Below are 27,440 nucleotides of genomic sequence, written 5' to 3'. Positions count from 1 at the left end.
ATCATAGATATTCTATTAACATGATTGCGCAAATGAGCCCATTACCAAAATAACATTATTTCATAAATATAAGAGCATAGACATTCAAAACTGCAAGAGTGTTACTTTTTGTATGTCATAAATTTCCTCAGAGCTGTTATGCTGCAAACGTATATGTTTAACACATAAATTATTTAGGTCATGATTTTTTTTTAAAAACCATTTATTGTTCAATTGAAATAATTGTTTCTGGAATTATTTTCTGATACTTGCATACATTTTCCCCAAACCTACATATCTATTACTTGTTTTATAGAAAAACAACTACCAATTGTCACAATGCCTTGGGTCTTAAAATAATACAATTTGTAAGGCAGCACATGAATGCAGCCTTAAATTCACTTAGATTTCTGAACAACCATGTAGTCATACTATATATAGACATGTAAAAAAGATGTACAGTATATACAATGAACCTCTTTGATCAAGTAAGAAAGGCTATTAAATATAATCATCCAGATATCTAAAACTTTATTAAGAGATACAAAGAGATGAAGAGCTAATTTGTATAGTGGTTAAGACACCAGGCTAGAAACTGGGGGATCCTGAGTTTTAGTCCCACCTTAAGCACAAAGCCTCCCCCTCAACCATCTTTAAGAAGGAGACAGTGACAAACCACTTCCAAAAATATCTTGTCAAGTAAACTGCAGGGTCTAGTCCAGGCAGTTAACCAGATGTTAACACTGACTATAATGCTTCCCCCCTCCCCCTAAAATTCTAAGAGGGATAGTATCAGTAATATAATATGGTAAATTTGTATGCTAAAATAGATTTAAACTATACTATATTGTGATTAATGCTTGCCCGAACCTTTTTTTAAAAAAAAATTGATCAACTATCAGTCAGCTATTTTTCTAAGCCTATTTACTTTGGATTATATAATTTGAGGAAAGGGAAATCATGTCTTGACCTCATAATATAAAAATTTACATATATCTTTGCTTCTAATTAGTGTTGGGCGAATCAAACTTGCAAAGTTCGGGTTCATGCTGAACTTCGCAGTGTTCGTCATGCTGAACCCAAACCCAAACTTTTTTAAAAGTTCAGGTTCGGCATTCGCCGTTTGCTCGAACACCGTGAAATGCCGCAGCCCTGGAGGAGGGTGGGGAATCCCCCGATGGGATTCCGAGGGTGGGGCTTTGACGTCACGGAGACTCCTTCCTGGCTGGCCGAAACGGGGAGGAAGGCATCTCCGTGACGTCAAAGCCCTGCCCCTGGAATCCCATCATGGGATTCCCTACCTCCTTTCGCTTGCAGCACCGCTGCGCCATCATTTTCCGTAAAAATAAAAGGAACAAAAGGGAGGTGGGGAATTCCCCACTTCCTTGTTTATTTTTACGGAAAAGGATACTGCAGCAGCGCTGCTGCTGTTCGGGCTCGGCAAACTCACCCGAACTTCACAGCAAAGTTCGTCCGAACTCGCCGAACCCGAACTTCGTTGGGTTCTCCCAACACTACTTCTAATGCCAAATTATTGAATTAGGATATATAATGGCTTTCTGCCTGTCTGGTCTCCCTAATGCTCTAAATATTTCTTATGAAACATCTGTCTTTATTCACCATTTTAAGCCCCTTTTTCCACTATAAAAATTGTATGAAATTAACAGCTTAAAGAGTCTTCACATCTTTAACAAGTGATTGTGTCTGAATTTAGGGTAGGTATGGTGCTACAGTTGAATGAGAAAGCTCCAGAATGCAGAGAAAATGCACTTTAGATAATGAAAGTGGTCAGGGTATAAAAACAGCACATTTCTTATAAGCCCATCCAATGCCTTTTTAGAGGAAAGAGGTCAAGAGATTCCCAGACCAAAGCCAAAGTATATTTCAGTATTTTAGATGATAAGATGGATCAATATTTTTTGAGCATTTTAGATGATCAGATGGGTCAATATTTTTTATATGGGTGGTGGAGATGGCAAATTCTTTAAAAACCCAATTCTTTAAAATATAATGTCAAGTTATTTCAGAATTTCACATTTCTGCCTGCATTTCTGACTCCTGGGCAGCTGGCCTCAATTGACAAAAATAATGGAGAGAAAAATTCATGAAGGCAGGAGCTTTGGACAACAATTGAGATGGCTGAAGATTGTAGAAAAATGATCCAGGAAAGAAACAGCAGGGAAAGGAAAATAAGTTGAAGGGGATTTGAGGGCATAGGTAGAGGAATTAAGAAATGAAGATCCAAGTGTATACTGTAGAACCGTCAACTGGATAAATGGCATGTAAAAGATGTCTCAACTCACAGAAGAGGTGTTGGCATAAAAAGTATTCAGAAGGGACCCTTCCCAGTTTTACAGAGAGTAAAAGGAAAGGAGGGGAGAACTACTTTCAATCTTGCAAGGTTCTATTAATGTACACCCCACCCAACGGTGAGATGTAAATGATTTTGCTACTGGTTTGTATGCACGCTCGCGCACGTGTGCAACACTTCTGCACATATTCAAAAGCATTCTGGGCAGATGGGCGGATAATCACGGTCAGGTGGGCGGAGCATCCCAGGTGGGTGGGCAGAGCCTTCTGCCAGCATCACTATCAGTTCTAAGAACCAGTCCAAACTGGGAGCAAGCCCCTGCTGACCCCACCCCCAAAAAAGAAAGAGCTAGTATTTCTGATCTAGACTATCGCAGAGAGCTCACAACATCCTAGTATAAAATCATTATTTATTCACTTGCATGCTTACAGTTTTAAACAACTGCATAGTAATAAACTGACCTGTCTTTTCCCAGCATGCAACTGTGGAGGAGCACCTTGTGACCGTCGAACAGGACAATGCCTCGGAGAACCTCCAATGCCTGCTCCAGTCACAGATTGCCCAGATATCAGTAAGAAATGCAGGAATGTGTTATGTTGCTACACTCGGTCCTTCTTCCCCATGTTTACATCTCTAGATTATACATATTCTCTCTTCCTTTTGGCCAGCACTAATTTATGGAATGATCAGCCAGAATGCTAAATTGGACTCATCGCCGTGGCTCGTGAGTGCTTCTGGGGCCAGAGCAATTTTGCTTCTGCACCTGTGGAGGTAGCAAAATCATACACGGAGCCACAGCTGCACCTATGTTTCGGCAAGATATTTTTGCTTCCGCGCATGCTAAAACACGGGCATATCTGCAGCTCCGTGCGCAATTTTGCTACCTCCACAGGTGCAGTAGCAAAATCACAGTAGCATTCATGAACCTCGGCGGCAAGCACAATTTAGGGTTCCAACTGGAGCCCACTCCTGGGAATGATAGATGTAAAAAAAGATAGTCATTAGAATATACTACAGGTAGTCCTCGACTTAAATTGAATCCAAAATTTCTGTTGCTAATTGAAACAGTGGTTAGGTGAGTTTTTCCCCAGTTGTTAAGTGAATCACCACAGTTGTTAAATTAGTAATATGGTTTTTAAATAAATCAGATTTTCCCATTGATTTTGTTCATCAGAAGGTTGAAAGGTTGATCACAAAACCCTGGAACATTACAATCATAAATACGGGTCAGTTTCCAAGCTTTTAAATTTTGATCACATGACAATTGGGATGCCGTAAGGGTCTTAAATGTGAAAAATGTGAAAAATGCTAATAAGTCACTGTTTTCGATTGCCATTGTAACTTTGAATGGTCACTAAACAAACTGTTGTAACTCAAGGATTACCTGTACATTAAAGTTTGGGGGTTTGACCATAAATTAATAAAGTAACTAGGTTAAAAAAAAATCCAAATTCAGTCTTGACTTCTATCAAGCTTCAGCCCCAGATCATTCTTTTGCGAAATTAAGCTTTGGATAGATTATTAAACAGGAACTAATGTCTTTTCTTCAGTGTATTTCTGATGTTAAATATGGCATTCACAGAGATAAAGTACCATATTTTTTGGAGTATAAGACATACCAGAGTATAAGACACACCTTAGTTTTGGGGGAGGAAAATAGGGAGGGAAATCTGCCTACCAGGTATTCATGTGGCTAGTGTCCTTAGTCTGGTCATCTTCAGCACATTATTTTATCCCCTTGTTAGGGCTTAGAAAAACCTTATTCAGAGTGAGTAGCAATGGGGAAAAAGCCTCCAAAGACTTAGGGCTAAAAAAAAAAAACTTCTTCGGAGAGAGTAGCAATGACAAACCCTGCAAGTCTGTAAGAGCCAGGAAGATTGTTAGCACCTCCTTAGGGCTGAAAAAAAAGCTTCCAAAAAACTACATTTGGAGTATAAGACAAACCCAAATTTTCACCCTCTTTTGAGGGGGGAGATGTGTCTTATACTCCAAAAAAATATGGGTATTTAGGAAATAAAATCTGTATAGTATCCCATTATAAATAAACCCCTTTATATTTGGGAATTGGCTGATTAATAGCCACAGGAGGGGGGTCTTTTTTTCTTTCTTTCTTTTCCTTTTTTGGGGGGGTATTCTGGAATAGTTAGATTCTTTTGCTTTTAATTAATTCTTCCACTTACCTGTTATTTTTTCTCTTGCTGTCCTGCAAAAGGGCATTTCGTATAGTTTCCTAATTATATGCGGTACTTGTTAGGTAAGACAGTAGGTATTTCACCTTGAAAACACTGTACACTTAGGTTATTGTTTTTCTGTGAATTTAAAGCAATCTAGAAATATAAAAAAAAATTGCGTTCAACATTATATATTTTTGATATAAGGGTTTTATTACTTCAATATTACTGGTAATAACCATACAACAAGAATCTGGATTTCTTACTGTTAATCCCTTGTATTGTGCATCCTTTTGGCAGATGCTTTCCTAAATGGGGAAAACAAGCAGGAACATTCTTTTAAAAAGCAGAAAGGGCACTTCAGTTTGTAGGATTCTGAGAAGAATGTGTGTATCCATTTTCAACTGTTTACCTTTTCATTTATTGCTAGGTTGTGACAAATGCATTTGGGACTTGATGGATGATATCAGCCTATCAATCCAATCCATTGAGGAAAGCAAAGAAATTCTGCTAAGCATCTCCACTGGAGTTGCAGCTCACAAACACTTGCACCATCTCAATGCCACTACTTTTATTCTCGAGGTACATAACTTTTTCTTCTTCAATCTCATCATAAGAAATCATTTCCAGAAACAGCTTCCATTCAGAGTTAAAATAAACAGGAATGGGAAGGCTTAGGTAAAATTTGTATAGTGGGAGAAAAGAAGAAATGAAAGCTGGGCCACTATTTTTAAAAATGGAATGGAATAGAATTCAATTCAGTTCAATTCTTTATTGGCCAAGTGTGATTGGACACACAAGGAATTTGTCTTTGGTGCATATGCTCTCAGTGTACATAAAAGAAAAGCTAAGTTCATCAAGAATCATAAGGTACAACAATTATTGTCATAGAGTACAAATAAGCAATCAGAAAACAATCGATATTAATATAAATCGTAAATATAAACAAGTTACAGTCATACAGTCATAATGGGAGAAAATGGGTGATAGGAATGTTGAGAAGACCAATGGTAACAATAATGCAGCGTTAGTGAATAGTTTAACAGTGGTGAGGGAATTATTTGTTTAGCAGAGTGATGACAGTTGTGGGGAAAAACTGTTCTTGTGTCTAGTTGTCTTGGTGACTTGGGGTTTTAGACAATTAAATTATAATTTAGTTGTCTAAATAATAATAATACTGTTCCATTTTAAATTTGTGACTTTTCAGCTATTATTTGCCATGAGAAATAGAACCCATGACAATGCATAATATCAGAAGTTGGATATATAAAAGGATTGCCCAAACATTTTAATACTTGGGCAAGATGGTCAGGATCTAATTTCCATTGCCACAGAAACAAAGATCAGAAATAACGAGTACAAATTACAATTACCAAGAGCCATTTTAAATATACTGTAACAAAAACTTGCTGGCAATAGGATCTATACAGCACCTTACCTAGAGTGGTTGTGAGTCTTCTCTTACAGTTTTTAACAAGAGACTGGCCAATTGCCTTTTGTGCATGGTTTAACTCTCCTGCACATCTCAGAGGATTGGATTAAATGACCTTTGGGGTCCCTTCCAATTCCACAATTCTATGATACTATAAATAGATTGAGTTATAGTGTGCAGAAATTTCAACTCAGCAAGTTTCTAAGTCATTAACATCACAATGAAATAAAACATGATATGTGTACCTTGGTCACTCCAGATTTATTACCACTGAGGCAACTTCAATTTCAGCTTGTGCAACCTCAGACACAGTTCTGTGGTATATCAGTTCATACGTTCATTTAATTTGCCTAAGTAGAAATAAGATACATAGAGATGAGATAGAGATAGGAGAAAGAGAGAGAGAGGAAGATAAAGAGATACAGAGACATACATGCACTGCATATGAGTATAGTGAATGGACAGTATCAGTCAAGATTAAAAGATATTTAGATTAGTTCTTTCCCATTCAGCTATGGTTGGTTCCTATAAGTCAGTGATGGAGAATCTATGGCATGGGTGCCACAGGTGGCATGCAGAGCCATATCTGCAGGCACACGAGCCATTGCCCTAGCTCCAGGGGTGGGTTACTACCCGGACGTGGGGGAATGCTCCGAGTCTTCGGAGAGGGCGACAGTGGGCTTTGGCACTTAAGTCATTTGATATTAGTATTCCAAGATCTTTTACTGAGTGGGGGTTATCTGTGAGATTTTGTTTGTTCAGTTTATATAAAATTTATTTATTGTTATTTGTTGTTGTTATTATTATTGTTGTTGTTGTTGTTGTTGTTATTATATATAAGATTCGGATTCCTTTTGCCAATGTTTGTTCTTTTTGCTCAAAATTGAGCAATATCTCAATTGCTGCTCTGCTCTATATTGCATACAGTGGTCTTTGAAAAGCAAATGAAAATACTGCAGCAGATTGGCTAACAAAGAATAGGACCTCCATTTCTTGAAACTGCTACACTCTCCATTTCTAGCTACTATTTGACTTTTAAAGCCCTGTATATTTTAAAATCAGAATATCCCATGAATTGCTTTCACCTATACAACTCTTCCCCTATATTGATATCATTTGGCGAAAACTTCTATGTCTTAACAATTCCTGAAGCCCCTCAGGTAAAGTACTGTCGAGCAAATTAATGACCCTACAAATTATGCAATATCCCCGCAGAGAAGATTTAACTCATTTTCTTGTTAACAGCTTTCTGAAAGTTGGTGCTAAAACCTAAAATATTAATATGAGTTGTCCAGTTGAAGTACTTTGCTGTTACATTTTCTTGCTATAAAATCTAGTGCATATTGGAGTGTTAATGTATTGATTTTTACTGTAACCATCCTTGGTTTCTTGAAATAAACTAGAAAATCAATGCCCAAAGTAAACAAAATAAATTTTAAAATGGAGAGTATAAACTGGAGGGGGAGTTGAAGGAATTAAAAGGAAGAAATTGAATTCTCTAAGTATAAACATTTATTAAAAGGGGAAGGAATTGTCTTCCATAATTTCTAAGGAAAAGATAAAGAGATTCTGGACTCAGGAAGTGAAGATTTAAACAATAGAGTTTCATCAATTAATATAACATACATATCTATAAAAATAGGTGCCAAATCAGATTCATGAATAGATTTTACTTTTATTTTTGCCTCTGAGTGTGCACCAGTTTATGTACAGTTTTGGAAAGCAAGATAAAAACTAATATAAACTAATATAAATCAGAAGGAAAGAAAGAATCAGAAAGATGCAAGAAAAAAGAAAAGAAATTTTAAAAGATACAAAGAAGTGGTTTCCACAATTCTGCATAGTAGTTATGCAATTATATGTTACCTTTTACTCTAAGGTTACAACGTGACCTTCTTCTTTCTATAACCTACCCTATCTTATAATCAAAATCATAAATTTATTTTTGTCTGTTTTACACACAAAAAACCTAAGACTTTTCCAGTCAACAATAAGTTTTGTTCTTTTCTCAAAGAAGACAATTTGAACATCGTAACAAGTTCCATCATCTTCACCAATTATTTTTCTATTTTGGGTAATGCTATTTTTATGCATACTGCAACAGAGAAAGTGAAGAAAATGCAAAATGGGCAAACGATATATAGAATCTTACTACAGGTTTTGCTTATACAGTGGAACCCCGACATAAGAGCTGCTCTACTTAAGAGCAACTCGAGATAAGAGCTGGGAGGGGAGAGATATTTTTGTTCTACTTACAAGCCCAAATTCGAGATACAAGCGCCAAGGAGCTGTCTCCTGAAGCCAAACGCTAACTTCCGCGTTCGGCTTCAGGAGACAGCTGCGAAGCGGCGCGCGTGTTTTAAAAGGTTGCAGCCGGCCTGGGGGGCTCGGGGGGGTGCTTGCAGCTTTCTTTCTTGCTCTTTTTCTTTCTCTCTTTTACCTTCCCTTCCTCTATTTCTTCTTTTCTTTCTCCTTCCCACCTTCTTCCCTCCCTCCCTCCCTTCACTCATTCCTCTCTTACTCTCCCCTTTCATAAGTTTCCTTGCTTCCTTCCTCTGTTCCTGTCCCTTCCCTCTTTCCTTCCTTCCTTCCCACCCTCCGTCCATTCATTCACCCATTCCTCTCTTGATCGCTTAAAGCTGGTCCCTGGTGCAAAAAGGGTTGAGGACCTCTGTCCTACAGGATTGGGTGGCAGAGAAGTTGAACATATGTAAATTTAAAAGTTTAAGAAAGTTTACAAGTTAAGTGAAAGAAACTTCATTATTCATTTATATGTACATGTACATTTCTTCATTAAAAACATGTCTTTCTGCATAATTTAGACTAACTTTGTGAGTTTTTTGAGGGCTGGAACCAATTAAAATTATTTACATTAATTCCTATGGGGAAAAGTCGTTCGAGATAAGAGCTGCTCGACTTAAGAGCCCAGGTCCGGAACGAATTAAACTCGTATCTCGAGGTACCACTGTATTCCAGTGCTCCTCACAAACAGGAGGCCCCCTCCTGTGCACTATTCACTGGTATGGCATGCACAGATATGCAAACTAGTATGTGGCGTGGAAAAAGAAAAGCAGAACCAGAACAGGAATGTGAACCCCCATGTAGGGACTGGGAGACTGCTATGCAATCTGTTTCTGTTTAAAATTCAATAAAGCATTAAATAAGCATCAGTTAATGATAACATAATTCTCATGTGTTTCTCATAATTCTCACTGTTTGGTTTTATAATAAGGGTTTTTAGTTGTTTTATTATTGGATTGTTACATGCTATTTTTTATCATAGTTGTTAGCTGCCCCGAGTCTACGGAGAGGGGCGGCATACAAATCCAATAAATAAATAAATAACTTCTGCTTTATGCCTCAAATCCATTCCAACCTTCTGATTCTGGCATTCAGAACATCATGACTGCATTCTTGTAATGAAGATAATTAATACATATGTTCTTGAAGTTATTGGCTTGTAAGTGCCTTGAAAGAATGAAGATATTTTTTAACAAAGATGTCTCAATTTGTATTATTGTTATATTCAGGCAAAATTCTTTGAGAAGGACAATCATTCTGCTCTTCAGACGACCCAGGTTGATGCTGCTGCAAATGAAATGACAGAACTTCTCAGAAAAATAGATGCCCTTGATGATAAGGTTTGCTTATTAAGTTCATTTCTATCTTACCTTTCCCTTGCCTTGAGCAGGATCAGCTTAACAATGTTGAAGAAGTAAACTGCTAATTCCATGAATCAGTAATACTATTAGAATGAACCTGAAGAACATATCCTAGTAAACTAAAACGTAATGATTTAGTCCAGTGATGGTGAATATTTTTGATTTGCATGCCAAAAGGGGAGGGTGTGAGGGGGTCACATGTGTGCATGCCCATACCCTTAATTCCATGTGGGGGTCAACAAACATGCAAGCATGACCCTCACCCATCTTTCCCAGCACATGATGGCACACCCATTTCCTACTCCCCGGGCTTCAGAGCTTTTCTAGGAGCCTGAATAGGGGGAAAATGGCATTGGACAGGGGGAAAAAACAACCCCCTCCAGAGGCAAATGGCCCATTTGCCAAGTTCCAGTTAAACCAGAAGGCCAGGGTTTTTTGCTCTCCCCAAGCTCCACAGCCTTTTTGGAGCCTGGGGAGAGTGAAAATGGCCTCTCCCCCCCCCCCCAATTTTCATGCATGCAGTCCTCCAGAGGCCAGAAATGGCCCGTTTCAAGTTGGGAAATGGGCCATTTTTGGCCTCCGGAGTGCCTCCAGGGATATGGGGAAGACTGTTTTTGCCTTCCCCAGGCTCCTAGAAAGGCTCTGGAGCTTGGGGAGAGCAAAAACAATGGCCTTCCCCACCCTCTCCGGGGGCTGAAAACAGGCTGTTTCCCAACTCCCGAAAATCAGCTGGCTGGCACATATATGCGTGCCGAACCTAAGCTCGTGTGCCACTTGTGGTATGCATGCCATAGGTTTGCCATCATGGGTTTAGTCCATGACAAAGAAATTAAAGTGATAATAGCTTGGCAATATTTTTTTAATTTAATTTTTAAAATTAAATTAAAAGATTTAAGCATGAGATCATAGGTGAAGCAAAAAGAGGCTAAATAACAATGTTTTTTTTTCAAATAAGCATGAGTGACACTTTTTAAACCTTCCTCAACTGATCCTATATCTTTTTGTAAATATACAGTGGAAATTTTTTTGAAAAACATGAAAAATGTAATATTATCTACACTTACATTTCTTTCATTGCCAACAGAGTGCTAATTATTATTTATTTATTTATTCAATTTTTATGCCGCCCTTCTCCTTAGACTCAGGGCGGCTTACAACATGTTAGCAATAGCACTTTTTAACAGAACCAGCATATTGCCCCCACAATCCGGCTCCTCACTTTACCCACCTCAAAAGGATGGAAGGCTGAGTCGGTGATGAGATTTGAACCGCTGACCTACAGATCTACAGTCAGCTTCAGTGGTCTGCAGTACGGCCTTCTACCTGCTGCGCCACCCCGACTTATTGCATAAGAAAACAAATATTTTATTTTCATTTCTATATAAGCTGTGGTGGCACCGTGGTTAGAATGCAATATTGCAGGCTAACTCTGCCCACAGCTGAGAGTTCAATTCTGAACGATTCAAGGTTGAATCTGCCTTCCATCCTTCTGAGGTCAGTAAAATGAGGACACAGATTGTTGGGGGCAATATGCTGATATTTGTATACCACTGAGCATTATGGAATGGTGTATAGGTCTAAGTGGTATTGCAATTGATGTTTTAAAAAACAATGTGTAAATATGTATCTATATTTATGCTGATGTTTTTAGGCTATGCTCTTCTTATAAATTTTTGTTTGGAAAATGTTGACTGTTGGATGAAAAACATTTTTTTGTCAAAACAGTAGATTTTTAAAATAATTCTCTTAAAATCATGCTCCAATTGGAAATATCAAATAATTTGGAAAAATAAGACCATGTTGGCACATCTCTTTTAGATTTTGCATTCTAATTTTTGCATATTCAACCAACTGGGATCAATGGTAGGTACAGTATCTGCAGAAAAGAGTTCAGATTCTATATAGGCATCTTCAAGACTTCAATTTGTCCATTTCCATGGTACAAGATACAAGGAACAATGTGCAGAACGATGGTTAGACAACTATAGTTGGCAGAAAACTCTATTATTTAATATAGGACCCACTCTCAAGTAAGTGTAATGAGGATTGTGACTTTAAATGGAAGTCAGTTTGAGTTTAAGCAAATAGAAAATGGAGAAAATTAATAAGATGATTCCAAGGTGTAAAATATTTCCACAAGACTGTTTTGCAAAAAAATAGCTATTGCTTTTTGACAAAAGTGACGTTTTTCTTGCAGCATTGTCAAAAATCATTTACCTGTTTGTTTGTTTGTTTGTTTGTTTGTTTGTTTGTTTGTTTGTTTGTTTATTATGTATTTATTTATTTATTGGATGTATATGATTTACATAGATCTTCATGTCCATAACAGCCGGAAGACATAGCCAAGTGCTGCCTCTATGTTGATTGAGGCAGGCAGTATTCCCTTGGGTACCATTTTGTTGGGGGTCAAGGGAAAGGGAGGGTTTTGCCTTCTCTTTCTGTTCAAGATCCCCATGGACAATTGGTGGGCCACTGTGTGACACAGAATGCTGGACTCGATGGGCTTTGGCCTGATTCAACATGGCTCTTCTTATGTTCTTATCTGGTTACATTATACAGGCTTTTTCGTGTTGTAGATTTAAGTGTAAAATAAAATGCAATACTCATGCGCCAAACATTTGATTTTCCATAGAGTAATCAAGAATCAAGCAAAGGTCAGCAGCTGCAGAAGGAAACTATGGAGACCATTAAGCGTGCTACTATCCTTGCCCAGGAACTTGGAAATATTGTAGATAACATCCAAGGTAAACTGGGAACATTTCTGATTCATATGAATAATAGGGTACATCTGTAGAACTGGCAACAGAGAAAGGTAATTATAGGAACACTTATAAACTGTCTAAAATTAACATTTAAATGAAGATAACCAGAATTAAAATCCAGCTTTCATGGTTATAGTTCTTGCTAATCAAATAGTTTGATGCATATACTCTCAATCCCCCCTCCCCAAAAAACAGAGAACATTTGTTAATTTTCTTTTTCTTTTCTGTACCAGGAGATCAGATTTGTATGGCAGCTTTCAGTTTTCCCCACTGTTCTTTGTAGTACATATTTAGAACAATGTTATATGTTCCTTGAAAATGCAAGCTAATTTTAACAAAGAGAGATAAAGAAATATACCCAGATACTTTTTAAAATACTTGAATAAGTACTTAGTCTTGAAATGCAGGAACAAACTTATTCCTGGGATATTTCTATGTTGGGGGGAAAAAGTCAGTTACCCATATAAACCCCACAGGATTTTTCCACAATAATTTGGGAATTTGGAAATAACTCTTCTTCCCTACAATAGAACAAAGGCTAGATAAGAGTAGCAGTAGAATCATAATCACAATGCACTCTGAAGGATTCCTATATACAGTAGATTGTGGTCAATAGAGCTACCAAAATGTTGGCATTTTTTGGTGTTCAAACGAAGAAAATTTCCAAGACCTTTAGATCAAGGTTTTTCAACATTGTCAGGCTTTAAAATGTATATGCTTCAGCTACCAAAATCCCTCAGTCAACCTGTGAGTTTTTGCCAAATCATAACTTAAAGTATAGGACCTCTGATCTACTCAGGGTGGTTCTCTGAGTCAAGCAGAGGGAAAAAAATATTTGTAGCAAGATGGTGAATAGTTTGAAACAAGATAACTAGAAAGGGCAGCAGCAGCTTTATCAATAAAAACAGAAACAACAGAAATATCTTAAATCATATGCCTCTGCTTTATGTACAGAAATTGGCAGCAAGGCAGAATACTATGGCATTGAGCATGATCTGAGGCCTGAAGATATTGCTCAGAAGATCAGAGCTGCAGAAGAGATGCTGAAGGAGATCAGACTTCGCAGACCATTCACCTTCCAGAGGCAACTTGCTGATGAAGAGTCTGAAGCAGCTCAAGACTGTGAGTTCTTCTATGGATTTGGGCCTTCAGCACGTCCTCTCTGATTTATCTCATCAGATGGGCAGATTCAACTTAGAGAAGATGATCTTAGGATACTGAGACCCTAAATTATGTAGGATTTTCATTCAATTATGAAGATTATGTAGGATTCCATTATGTAGGATTAAAGGCGATAACCTTTAAATCTTTATACAGTGTATAGCAGCTAACCAGCAGAAAAGCATGATGGCATTATTTCTTTACCTTGAATATTTTATGTGATAATTTCAGCATCTGAATACTTTGAGATGCTTCAGTAAGCAAAATTTAAAAAAAAACATATAGCAGGGATACATAAGTCTTCCTTCAGACAGCACGGCACTTTTGTGCTAAATCACATGTTGAAGAGCTGGGAATACAGTTTGCAGTTATGACTTTCATTTCTTATTTCTGAACTCTTCAACAAGAGTTTGTCAACTCTTTTATCCTTCTAAGCTATCCTCCCTGTCCATGGCATTGGCATCACTTAAAGCTCAGCTTCATCCACGCATGATTGCACATTTTTTCAGTAGGACAGAATAGGCAGCTGACTTCTGATTTTGCTGCAGAGTATTACCTACCAGAATTTTGCAGTGTGAATGCTAAAAGCTTTCAGGTAGGCATTTCCACTGGAAGGAACTCTTGCCCCTCCTTGTTCCTCAACAAACCACACTATCATTTTGCTTCTCTTTAAGATGCAGCTTTATAGCTCCCTCTACCCCATGAGGTTAAAAACAAGGAGGAGGGGAGAGCTATAAGCTGTTAGGATGCTGATTTTGGAACTCTCCTACCAGTCAGCTGGAGGGCGTGTTGAACTAGCTCATGCCCTACTCTGTGTGTTAAGGTCAGCAGCAGTAGGGATAATCATGGAGAAGTTTAAAAGCACATCTGGGGATTGGAGACTGGCAATGTAAAAGTGCACAAGTTCACAACAAGCCAAAGTATACTTGTAAAGTGTACTATAAAAATTGAGAAAAAAGAAATTTACTGTAAAGCATATTAATCACTTCCCTCTTCTCCTAGTATTAAGGAAAACTGAAAGTTGGGAAAAGGAACATAATGAAACCCGGTCTTTGATTCCTGACATATTGGATCAGCTTGGGGATCACAACACCAAGCTCACAGACTTGCAAGAGGCTTTGCACCAAGTTATTGATGACATCAGAAAAACAGCCGCTATAAATAACGAAAGCATTGCTAAACTCCAAGTGCATGAGGTACCATGCAGTCTATTGTTTCAAAATTGTTGTATTTTATAGATTTTAACAGTGTAAAATATTGACCGTAATCTATCAAGAACACTTTTATGATGTATGTAAATAAGGTATGTAAAGCTAAAGAAATAAAACCAGATACCCGGTGAATTCACCCTACCAAATGGATGGGAGCCATCCAGAGTTCAATATAAGATGGGTGGTTTGTAAAAAAAAAAATAATCAATCAATAAATAAATGAATAATAATCATGTAAACTGATCTTCAACGGGGAAGTGTGCTCACTTCTTGGTCTACAGTTTGGGAATGTGCTTATCACAACAGGATTTTGTATTTTATTATTAAGTTCCAACCAGTTTTAAAGAATGTCAACATGTATATCTTCTTGTGTAACAATCAAAAGACCATTTGAATTATTTAGGCTGTTTCAGAGAGCTAGGTGGAAGGGTGTTGGGATAAAGATAAAAAGTATCTTAAATTCTGTCTCAGTCAACACTAAGAAAGATGGAACTTCCTCCCATATTGCAAATTCTTCCCTTTATAATTACACAATATTTATCTCAGAATATTCACCACCAAAATGTTCTAACATTAGAATATTATTCAAAGACCTCGGGAATGTAAACCAAAGATGTTTGGAGCATAGAGGAGCATATACAATACTCAACCTTTCTCTGCAACATCTTAAAGCAGGTGTATCTTTACCAGGGATCACATAGCACACTAAGGTTTGCAGACTGATACCACATTTGCCGTTCCCCATATACCTCTGAAGCATCTTTTAGAGACTATATCTGTCAATGATTTCCTTAATTTTGAAATACTGTACACCCTCGATAAGTAAAGGTACAGGGCTAGAGGTCTGGGTTGGCCAAAGAGAAGATGTCTGTTTGGGCTTCAGAAGGCTGACATGGAAAACAGGGTGAACTTTTCTATGTTTTTTGGAAGTTTTATTTATTTATTTTATTTATTCATTCATTAGATTTGTATGCTGCCCCTCTCCAAAGACTCGGGGCGGTTCACAACAACAGAAACAATGCAAATCCAAAATTAAAACAATTTAAAACCCATTAATATAAGAACAATCATACATCTCATACAAACCATACATAAAGCAGAAACGGCCCAAGGGAATCAATTTCCCCATGCCTGACGACATGGAATTGTACCGCTCCAGGTTTATAATTTTTACAATCAAAAAATAGCTCACATACTTAGGCCCAAGTTTCTTTGACTTCTGTGTAGTCTATAAGTACTACTTAATTGACAAGAAAACTCTATCACCGACTTGTTATTCCTTTGGTCTAACACTGTTTTTTATGGGCTTGATGACCTTATCTAATGCTTTGTGAGTCACGGGCCAAATCATTTGAAGTTGTTCTATTCACTCCCTTAGAGAGGGAATTTGACATTTCTCCTGTGGTAGAAATGGATGGATACAAAATCTTGGCCATAGACCATCCTGAGTGGGGTAAGCCTCATGCTACTATAAACAGAGTTATTATAAGTTACCTCAGCAAAAGGTAGCAGGTCAGACTAATTGTCCTGTTGGTAATTAACATAACACCTGAGGTATTGTTCCAGGACCAAGTTAGTTCATTCACATGCCCCATTTGTTTGGGGGTGATGGGCAGAGCTTAAGCCCTGGGTGGAGCCTAACAAAGCCAGGAACTACATCCAAAACTGGGAGTTGAATTGGACTCCCCTATCCGACATTATTTATTCAGGGACCCCGAGTAGCCTGTACACATTCTGAATAAATAGTTTAGCCAGCTTCTTTGATGATGGAATCTTGGAGCAAGGCACAAAATGGACCTGTTTAAAAAACAGGTCTGTGATTACCCAAATTACTGTATTTCCTCTACTCTCACATAATTCGACAATGAAATCAATAGATATTTGTTTCCATGTGTTCCCTGGTCTAGCAACATTTTGAAGTAATCCCTGCGGTTTCCCAGGTGGCCTCTTCATGACAGCACATAAACCTCAATGTCCTTTTTCAATGATGGCCACCAAAATTGCCTTTTAACTAACTTTTACAAACCCCAAATGCCTTTGAATCATGGGCCTTTTGCAGCATCAGCGCTACTTTCAGCAGATGCAAACCTTGGGTCAGCAAGAGGTCTTCTTTGTTCTCCTCATGCCAGGCTGCCTCACCTCTTTGGTGACTGGCTGTAGTTACTCCAGAGAGAAGTTACTCCAGGGCATCCAGATGCCCCAAGCCTAATGACCATCTGGCTTTCATCGGCTTCACTTTTACCTGTGGCTCACACACCCACTCTGACTTCTTCCAGCCCCAATGGGACTGGTAAGGGGTGGATCCAGCCACTCCCTGTTCCTCCTGGTTGCTGCCTTGACTAGACATATTTTGCTTAGTCCCCTTGGTAGAAGTTTTCTCTGGGTTGACTCATAAAACAGATCTTGCTTAAAGTCAGGTGGGTTTCCATTCAAAATCCAAGAAAGAAAACCCCCAACTCCATAATGATAGAGAAGAGTGCTTTTACTAAAAGAGAACAGATAGCTACAAAATGAAAGCAAGATCTGAGGGGAAAATCACATAAATTCCATATAGGAATTATCCCAAATCCTTCCCCACATAAGCCCCAGGGCAAATCATCCAATCCTGGTGTTCCAAGATGTCATGTGGGCACACGTACAAGTAGAGCTTCCACATCTGGTTTTCCAAAGCCGTTGACCTTGAGCAGGCTGTAAATCCCTAATCAGACACATGAAGAGACATCTCCAGCACAGCTTCCCCACTCCCAAATATTTAGCCTTCCTTCTTTCTATGCCAGCTGAAGCATTTCTATGGCGGCTGAAGCAAGCAGGCAGCGTGGAGACTGACAGTATCCAAAGCACTGCATGCCCCTTATTAATAAATATTAATGTTTTAGTAATGTTCACTATATTTGCTCTGCTTCCAAGTATCCATTGTGTTCAGTAAAGTGATTAGCATACAACCAACATATTAAAGGAATTATTGTTGTTTTTTCTTACAGAAGCAACAAGAAATATTGGAGGAAGACATTGACACAATGAACAATACTCTAGAGATGGCCACAGACATTCTAAAGGGTACTTATGGACTCATCCTTGAACTAACTGCAGTAATACAGGTGACTTTCTTTTTAAATAAACTATCAAAATCTACTGTCCACCTAGTCCACAGAGTTTACATCTCTAGCTTTTAACATGATCTTCAGAATGCAGTATTATACTGGCATCAACTTCAGCTAGACCAAGCAGTTCCTACTAATAATCATATTTTAAAAACCAAACAAAAACAGGGTAGAAGTGATACACAATTGACAATCTGTTCAGATTGCATCCCATACACACTAGATTAGCAATAAATCTCTCCTGGAGTAGTATGAAGAACTTAAAAGTAAATGAAATTGATTGATTGATTGATTGATTGATTGATTGATTGATTGATTGATTGATTGATTGATTTCAATGGTCACATTTGAATGGGAAGTTCAAGAATATAAATTTAGCCCCACTATTAGACGAGAGCAGGAAACTATTTCCATAGAAAAGCCAAAGTACTTTTATTGAGATTGCCTATAACAACAGAATCTTGGAGTTCTGAGTGAGTTGTACCATCTCTATCATAGGTGGAGCTAGCCTCCAAGAGGCAATCACATTACCTCAAAACATAGCAGCCATCATAATTATATGCCAGTTGTCAAATGCTTGAATGTTGATCATGTGACTGTGAGGAAGTATGAGGATTGGTCAGGTCATTTTTTTGAAAAAGTGGGTAGCCTGCCTCAGGGATGTCCTGGTAGTAGAAATGGTGCTGTGCATGCAGCTCCAGCTCACCGGCAATTGGGCGCATGCGGACAGAGTGAGATTTGGTTCCTGCACATGCACAGGAAGCAAAATCTCACACAAGGACATGTGCAACCGCAAGATTTTGGCAATTTTCGGCTATTTTTTTACTATTATTATTATTATTATTATTATTATTATTATTATTATTATTATTATTATTATTATTAATTAGATTTGTATGCCGCCCCTCTCCGTAGACTGCATGTGCAGAAACAAAAAATAGGTGATAATTACCAAAATCTCACGGTTGTGTGCATCCTCATGTGAGATTTCGCTTCCTGTGCATGTGCAGGAAGCAAAACTCGTGCTGGACATACACACTTGCCCACCGCTCACCCGCCCATGCCTGCCGTCCATCCAGAGGCATCCCGGTAAACAGAGATAAGTGCGGTCCCTCACTGGTGCCGTTGTAACTTCAAATGGTTGCTGAATGAATGACTATAAGTTAAGGGACTACCTATGCTTACATAAGAAGAGCTACAACAAAGGGGAGAGTGAAAATCCAAAACAAAACAGAAGTGAAACTGTAGTGGCATTCATCCAGTTGGAGACAATGGCAGAGAGAAATCTAAATTGTGATCCTGACTCATGGGCATCAGACTCTAGTACACATAGCCACAAATAACATAGTTACAATAAGCTCAGTGTTAATCAATACTCACTGACAAAGGAAGACTACTAGGTACAGGCTTAAATGCTCTAATAGGAAGTGTGAGCCATCTAGCTAGGATTAACAGGAGTGAGTGCAGATGGGTAAAGAAATGATTAGCAGAAGATAGATAATGGAGGAAGAGTGATAAGAAGAGGACTTATCCAATGTTCAGATAGAGAAAGGTATCTGGCTCTTTCTCCAGCCCCTGAAAGGAAAAATGTCTTGACATGCATTTTCACTATCATGCCTTATTCTTTAGTTTATTTCATTTTTACAGTACAGTATATGGGTTTGCTATTTTATTGGGCAATTTGAATGCTGTTTTGGTATGCTATCCAAAATGGGCTGAGTAAGGCATCTCTATAATTTTGACAAATAAATAAATGCATTCAATTTGTGTCAGGATTATACATTTTGGGCTGGAGTTGCATTTATGTAACTGAACGTTTCCTTCATTCAACTCCTTCTAAATGAATACTGAAAAAAATAAGAGCCTATCACAAACAAGGGTTTTTTTTAAATTCTAGCTGTATTCCTTGCTGCAGTTAAGTTTTTCATTACTGAAAAGGGCTCAGTTAAATGATCGCTGGGTGTGTTCTACTTACCTTCCCCACCGATTAACAGAAATGCATTTTTTTGCACACACAAGAGTGAAGTGAGCACACATACATCACTTCTCAGAAATTACCCTCTGTGCATGCGCAATACTATAAAAAAAAATTCTGTACATGCACAAAAACAAACAACAAGATGGCAGCGCCTATGGTGCTACCAAGAAAACCAGCTTAGGGGTGTGGCAGGTCTGGGTTGCTGCCGGTTCCATTGACCCAGGCCACCAGGTTACTACCGGTTCTATAAAACCGGTCTGAACCAGGAGGAACCCACTTCTGATTTGAAAGGATAAATTCTGTCATCTCAATGAGAATCTGTTTATCACTTTATCACCATCAACCTAATTTGGAAAGACATCTTGCAATGTATAGAAAAGCCATAGCTACTTTTTTTTTTACTCTTTTTGTTTGATCAGTTTGCATCCAGGTTTTATGCAGAAATAGACGGGGCTTTAGTACAGCTACAGGACAAACAGGCCAACCAGTCAAGGTTTGATGAAGATTTGGTTGAAAAAGCCATGAAACATGCAAAGGACCTTCAGGACCTTGCAGATAACTTGGAGAGGTAACTTTTAAGTGTATTAAACCGAATTCTCTTTCTGCAATAAATTGGTACAATCTGAAGAAATGGAAATTACATTTAAGTCTCACGGATCTCAGGGAGACAAAATTATGTGTGTGATTAACTGTTCTATTGAAATCAGTGGGTCTTAAAATGCTACACATTAGCTTAATAATACCAACCATTATTAAAGGATATGAGAATTATGAAACAAATGTCATATCAACAGCATTTAACATTAACCTATAAATGCTGTGTTGTCCCTGATATGGTGCTTTAGGAAACCATGTAAAATCTTTTATTATTCCTTTAACATAGTTGTTGTATCACTGAATTATTATGTTTCTAGACTACCTGTAGAAGTAATTTAAAACTAAAGTGAACCCTAAACAATCCTTATGTCACAATGTATGTTTTTCAGCATTATGTCATATCCGTTCTCAATATGGACTGAATTTAAATTGTGGATACATAGTGTTGAGATCCTTTATTGCAGAATAGTTGAATGGGGATGCTGATTGACAGATGAATTACCCTGGAGAAGATCTAAATATCTTCTTGCATATCATGATTGATGGTTGGACATAGAGAAAACATATATTGATAAATAATGTTACCCTAAGGTTATCTTCAATTCAAGTTTGACCTCTGGTGATTTGCATATAGGTTTTTTGGGCATGATACAGAAGCGGTTTGCCCTTGCCTTCTTCCAGAATGTCTGTTGACTTCTCATCCTAGCTTATAGCCCTAATGTTGCTGATGGTCCACCATTCAAGCATTACAGTAATCAGGACTAATCCTGTTTAGATCAATCAAGATTGGTTGCCACTTTAATTGAGTATTACAGTGGTATAATAAGGATAACAATAGCTTCCAAGGCTAGTACTAGCAGATATATAGTGATCTTGAACAATATATGATGCATTTTATTCCCTTATCTTCCCCCTCTCCTTTCTCTGTTACAGGACTTTTCATGGTATTGACACAAATGGATTAGTACAGAAAGCACTAAATGCTTCCAATGTACATGAAAATATAATTAATTATATTAATGAAGCCAATCAAATATCCATCTTGGCATTAAATACTACAGAACGAGTCAGCGATGTAAGTAATAGTATTACATATCTGGACTGTGTCCTTGAAACTAAGTAAATTCTGTATCTTATGAAAATCCCCATATCTATCTGCAGTTATGCCATTACAATTTCATCTTTCAAGACAGAAACTTGTACGAATTTGGAGGATTGAAGTTCAACACATCTAGATAGCATCAGGTTCAGCAAAACTGTGCAAAAATAAGATACTATGATACACAAGTCATATATTTCAATATGAGCTGGGGTTATGCTATCTTGAAAGGAGTGCTTTGCTTTTATGGAAGTAGGAGCAAGTGCCTCCTTGAACACTTTCATAATGCAAAGGAGCACTCTGTGTCTAACCATTGAAATGAAGAAGCCATATTGAATTGTTTGGCTTCAACAGCTTCTGCATCAGTAGTGGGCTGCTCCATGGATGGACCGATGCACAGTCCCAGTTGGAAAAATCAGGACGCACATGCAGCTGCACATGTGCATGTATGCCCGCGTATGAGATTTAGCTTCTGTGCATGTGCCGGAAGCAAAATCTCATGTGAGGATGCTTGCACAAGCAAGATTTTGGCGATTTTCACCTATTTTTTGCTTCTGCACATGTGTGGAAGCAAAAATATTAGGAAAAATTGCTGAAATCTTGCTCATGCGCATATCCTTCATGAGATTTCACTTCTGGTGCATGCGCAAAAGCTAAATCTGCCACTGATGTGTGCCCGCCCACCCGCGACAGCCTCTGGGAGCACACCAGTAGCACCGCCTACGGGCAGCCCTTCACTGTTCTGCATCCATACTTATGAGGCAACTCAAACCCATCTTGACTCTGTACAAGCACAATGCTACACAGATGGGGGTGGGAAAGATAAATGAATGGGATGGGTGGGAAACTCATCAAATTTGCAGATGACACCAAATGTTGGCAAAAATAGCCAACACTCCAGAAGATAGGCTTAAGATGCATAAGGATCTTGATAGACTTGAATATTACTATCTAACAAAATGAAATGCAATGGTGAAAAAAGTAAGGTTCTACGTTTAGGCAAGAAAAACCAAATGTACCAGTATAATATAAGTGCATGATGGCTAACTTATGGCACACATGGACATGTGAGCCATCTCCCAGTTCATCTGTGTCACTCTTGCATGCATACTTTCCATCGCCAGCTGGTTTTTGGGTCTCTGCCATGCATAGGTGGGGGGGATGCATATGCAGGGGGGGAATGCACAAGGCTAGGGCATATGTGGAGGGCACATTCATGCATGGGGTGGGGGCATGTGAGGGGCCATTGCATTTTGGGGGTTCAGGCATGTGCATGCACATACTTTGGGCATTTGGTCCAGAAAAGGTTAGCCTTCACTGGTATATAGGGTACCTGGCTCAACAGTAGTAATTCTGAGAGGGATCTAGGAATCCTAAAGGATGATCACTTAAATATGAGCAGCCAACACAATTCTAGGCTGCATTAACAGAGGGATAGAATCAAGATGATGTGAAATGTTAATACCATTTTATAATAGTAAGACAACACTTGTAATAATGCATCCAGTTTTGGTCACAACGATGTAAAAGTGATCTTGACTCTTGAAAGAGCGATGATTGGGGGATTGGAGGCTAAAAAGAATGGTTGCTGGAATTTGGTATATCTAGTTTAATAAAGATTAGGAGTGATATGATAGCAGTGTTCCAATATCTCAGGGATTGCCACAAAGAAGTGTAGCCTTTATAAGGCCACACTTGGAATACTGCATTCAGTTTTGGTCACCATGGTGTAAAAAGGATGTTGAGACTCTAGAAAGAGTGCAGAGAAGAGCAACAAAGATGATTAAGGAACTGGGGGCTAAAATGTTTGAAGAACAGTTGCAGGAACTGGGTTTGTCTAGTTTAATGAAAAGGACTAGGGGAGACATGATAGCAGTACTCCAATATCTCAGGGGTACCACAAAGAAGAGGAAGTCAAGCTATTCTCCAAAGCACCTGAGGGTAGAACAAGAAGCACCAGGTGGAACCTAATCAAGGAGCAAAACAACTTAGAACAATTGATCAGTGGAACAGCTTGCCTCCAGAAGTTGTGAATGCTCCAACACTGAAAGTTTTTAAGATGTTGGATTACCATTTGTCTGAAGTAGTATAGGGTCTCCTGCCCAAGCAGGGGGTTGAACTAGAAGACCTCTAAGGTCCCTTCCAACTCTGAGGTTGTTATTATTATTATAAGAGGGAGTCAAGGCACCTATTCACCAAAGCACCTGAAGGCAGAACAAGACACAATGGATGGAAACTAATCAAGGAGAAAACTAAGGAGAAATCAATTAATAATAATTGGGACAACTTGCCTCCAGAATGATTGGTCCAACACAGGAAGTTTTAAAGAAGAGATTGTACAACCATTTGTCTAAAATAATATAGGGTTTCCTGCCTGAGCTATGGGTTGGGCTAGAAAACCTCGAAAGTTCCTTCAAATTCTGTTATTCTGTTATTATCTGTCAGGTCTGTGATGGTGAGCCTACACGTGGCACGTAGATCCCTCTCTGTGTGCATGCACGCCAAGATCCCAGCTCAGCCAGCTGGTCATTGGATTTCTGAGGCGTACTTGTATGCTGGTTGTTTGGTTTCTGGCATTCTGGTGCATACACACGCATACCTTCTGGTTTGGGTACTCTGTGCCTAAAAGATTCACCATCACTATGCTAGGTTTTTTGCTATATTGAAGCAATGAATCCTTCATGCGATAATGCTTCATGAGATAATTAACTAGTAGGTCAATTATTATCTATTAGGAGGTATTGTCTATTACCCTGATGCTTCATATCTTGCTTCTAGATTTTTTGAAGATTGGGGGAGTTGGTGGTAGGGTGTTGCTCTGTTCTTAATGGTGTTTGAACAAGATACAGCATAACTAGGAAGTATGTGGGCTATCTTATGAGGCCCAACAGCAAATAAAGCAAATGAAATTCCTCTAAGGAGCAATTATCATTAATAGATTGCGACCCTTCCAGAGTTTGGTATAAAATTGGCATGTTTTAATCAATTAGTCAAAGATCATGTACCCTTTATATAACAAAAACACTTATAAAACATTGTTTTATATCAATTTCTAAACTGTTACAAACATTGCATAATTGCTGCATAGATTAATAATTGTTTTGGGTTTGAGCCAGATTTTTAATGAATAGAAATCTGGTCAAAGCTTTTTTTGCTAGAAATTGGGATGCATTTGTCATTGTTACCAATTTTCTTTCTGCTGCCTCCTTTCTCCTCAAGGACAAAATCTGGAGGATTAAAGTATCTTTTACAATAGAATGGAAGGAAACACTCAGGACTGCAGAATAAAGCAGTAATCTAGTGAAATGCAACTGAATTTTGACTCTTCAAACAGAATGCCTTTTCTATTTATGGAAAGGCAAATCCAACATTGTGATGTTGTGAGCAAGATTCATCGTTCCTTTCTTTAATGTCAATATGAAATCCATTACAAACGCTCAAGCAGCATGTTTTAGCCAATCCACTGGATGAAAGTGCCCCATTCATACAAGATGCAAGTAATTGTGCTTCCATAGAGATATCTTTTAATACTACCAATCAAAAAACATCATGCAGCTGCTCCATCTTTTTCTCAAAGACGAGATAAAAGTAGAAGCAGCAAATAGAACAACAGAGGGTTATAAATGAAAGTCTTTATCTGAATTCTGCATAAATTCTATGACTGGACAGGTTTATTATATAATAGTAGCCTCATCGTGGAGCCCCAAATGTTTACTTTCATTATGTCTAATGTTGACTCTCTCTCTCTCTCCCTTCCTCTTCCTCTCCCTCTCCCTCTCCCTCCCTCCTTCTCATAAAATTATAGGCTGCTGTTGGAATTGACACTCAGATAACATACCACAAAGACAAAAGCACAATGCTTCTTGGTGAAGCCAGAAAACACCAAGGAACTGCCAACACTAGTAAATATAATCCTTTCTTTTAATTCTATACATCTCTTACACTAGAAAAGCTTTGTAATAGAGAGCCTCCCAAAGAAGAAAAATGTTGACATGAGCAATTTAATCATGACCTCCCTATGGTGGGTTCTGCAATTTAAATTTCAGCCCACTATTTCAAGCCCAACAAATAAACATAGATTACTTCATCCAAGTTACCTCTTTTTATTCTATATAAATAACACTAAGAAATATAGATTGTGATCAGGCCAGAAAACAATGGGACTTGATCAGCCCAATCAAATGCTTTCACATTTCAAAATTTTGAAAAACATTTTAGATTGTTTAATGAAGAGCCAAGACTTGCTTTGGAGGTCACTGAAAAAAGTGTATTATCTAAAACAGTGATGGAGAACCTTTGTTTCCTCGGGTGCCGAAAGAGCATGTACGCGTGCTATCACATATGCGCGAGTGCCCACACCCATAATTCAATGCATGGGGAGAGCAAAAACAGCTTCTCTCGCCCTTCAGAGGCCCTCTGGAGGCCAGAAACGTCCTGTTTCCCAACTTCTGGTGAGCCCAGTCGGCTTGTGTTGTGCCCTCCCCAGGCTCCAAAGGCTTCCCTAGAGCTGGGTGTGGGTAAAAATGCCCTCCCCCATCCCACGGACGCTCTCTGGAAGCCAGAAACACCCTCCCAGAGCCTCTATGTGAAGCAAAAATCAGTTGGCTGGCACTTACATGCATGTTGGAGTTGAGCTAGACAATGGCTCCCATGCCAGCAGATATGGCTTCACTTGTGGCACCCGTGCCATAGGTTTGCCATCACTGATCTAAAACTTAGTATAGACCATCAAATAAGTCTCAATGTTATAATGTGGTGATTAGAATTATTTAGAGTGATGTCTTTCTGATGCATTATTATTATAATTAGATAAATGCCTTTGCCACTCATTGCCAAAAGCTTTTTTATATTTTGTTTCTTTTATTTTGCAGATGTCTTTAATGTTGAAGAAACAGGTAGAGAGATTAATGAAACACTTGACAAGAAGAATGATATTAAAGGCCGTTTCATGAAAGCCCTCAAAAAAATGCACACATCAGAGCAAGGTCAGGAAATAAACTGTACAAAATTGTAATCAAATGATTCTGATTAAAGAATACATCTTTACAAGGATCTTCTTAAGTGATTTTGAGGTAGAAAGTAAATCAAATTTTACTTGGCTGATACTCATCGACAGTTCAATTGACTATTTGGTTGTGCTTTGAAGGTGATGTGAAATAAATAGTAATAGCATTTAGATTTATATACAGCTTCATAGTGCTTTTACAGCGCTCTCTAAGCGGTTTACAGAAACAGCATGTTGCCCCCAACAATCCGGGTCCTCGTTTTACCTACCTCGGAAAGATGGATGGTTGAGTCAACCTTGAGCCCGTGGTAATATTTGAACTGCTGAACTACAGCTAGTAGTTAGCTGAAGTAGCCTGCAGTGCTACACTCTTACTACTAAACCACCTCTGCTCTTACAATCCTTCAGATTGCACATGTGTGTGAGAATAGCACCTCTCTATTATTCATTAAAGCAGCTCAATTTATTTCGGCTTTCCACAGAAGCCTGAAAATAAAAGGCATTGTTACTTTAAAAATCACATTAGCTATAATTAATTGATTCCTTAGAATAGTGACATCATTCTTTCAGGTTGATGGGGAAAGCAGGAAAAAAAAACATAGGGCACTTGAATAAAACAGAGGCTGTGTTCATGTAAGTTTCTAATCACACAGATAGACAAAAACTTTATTTCAGTCATTGACAAATAAAAATACATTCAGTAAAGCAAAATTGACCCCCAATATCAATGATGGTTGGCAATCATTTGTCAGCAAAGTTTTACATATTATAACAGAATTTTACTAACTTTGGAGAGATAGGTGTATCCAAATTGTCTAACAAGTAATGCAAATAAAAATTATCAGTGCCTAAAGATTTGACAAGAAATGAAAAGAAAACACTATTTGAAAATCTCGAATTGGCTGTCCATTATAGAGGCTACGATATATCCAAATATGGTAGATACAACAAAAATGGTTAAATATAGAGAT

The 27,440-nt window shown here is 38.2% G+C and overlaps 1 protein-coding gene across 1 annotated transcript in view; it reads left to right on the top strand.

Annotated features, from left to right (window-relative positions):
* Positions 1–27,440, top strand: part of LAMA4 (laminin subunit alpha 4) — a 124,117-nt gene that overhangs the window by 58,118 nt on the left and 38,559 nt on the right. Inside the window, exons 6-16 of the mRNA XM_070733359.1 lie at positions 2,766–2,861; positions 4,892–5,043; positions 9,424–9,534; positions 12,188–12,299; positions 13,272–13,439; positions 14,481–14,674; positions 17,671–17,787; positions 20,188–20,336; positions 21,299–21,440; positions 25,270–25,366; positions 26,336–26,449. Coding sequence (XP_070589460.1) covers positions 2,766–2,861; positions 4,892–5,043; positions 9,424–9,534; positions 12,188–12,299; positions 13,272–13,439; positions 14,481–14,674; positions 17,671–17,787; positions 20,188–20,336; positions 21,299–21,440; positions 25,270–25,366; positions 26,336–26,449 — 1,452 coding nt within the window. The remainder of the gene's footprint in view (positions 1–2,765; positions 2,862–4,891; positions 5,044–9,423; positions 9,535–12,187; positions 12,300–13,271; positions 13,440–14,480; positions 14,675–17,670; positions 17,788–20,187; positions 20,337–21,298; positions 21,441–25,269; positions 25,367–26,335; positions 26,450–27,440) is intronic.

The sequence above is a fragment of the Erythrolamprus reginae genome, chromosome 1 (genome assembly GCF_031021105.1).
Source record: "Erythrolamprus reginae isolate rEryReg1 chromosome 1, rEryReg1.hap1, whole genome shotgun sequence".
NCBI lineage: Eukaryota > Metazoa > Chordata > Lepidosauria > Squamata > Dipsadidae > Erythrolamprus > Erythrolamprus reginae.
This window is presented reverse-complemented; position numbering and strand designations above follow the sequence as displayed.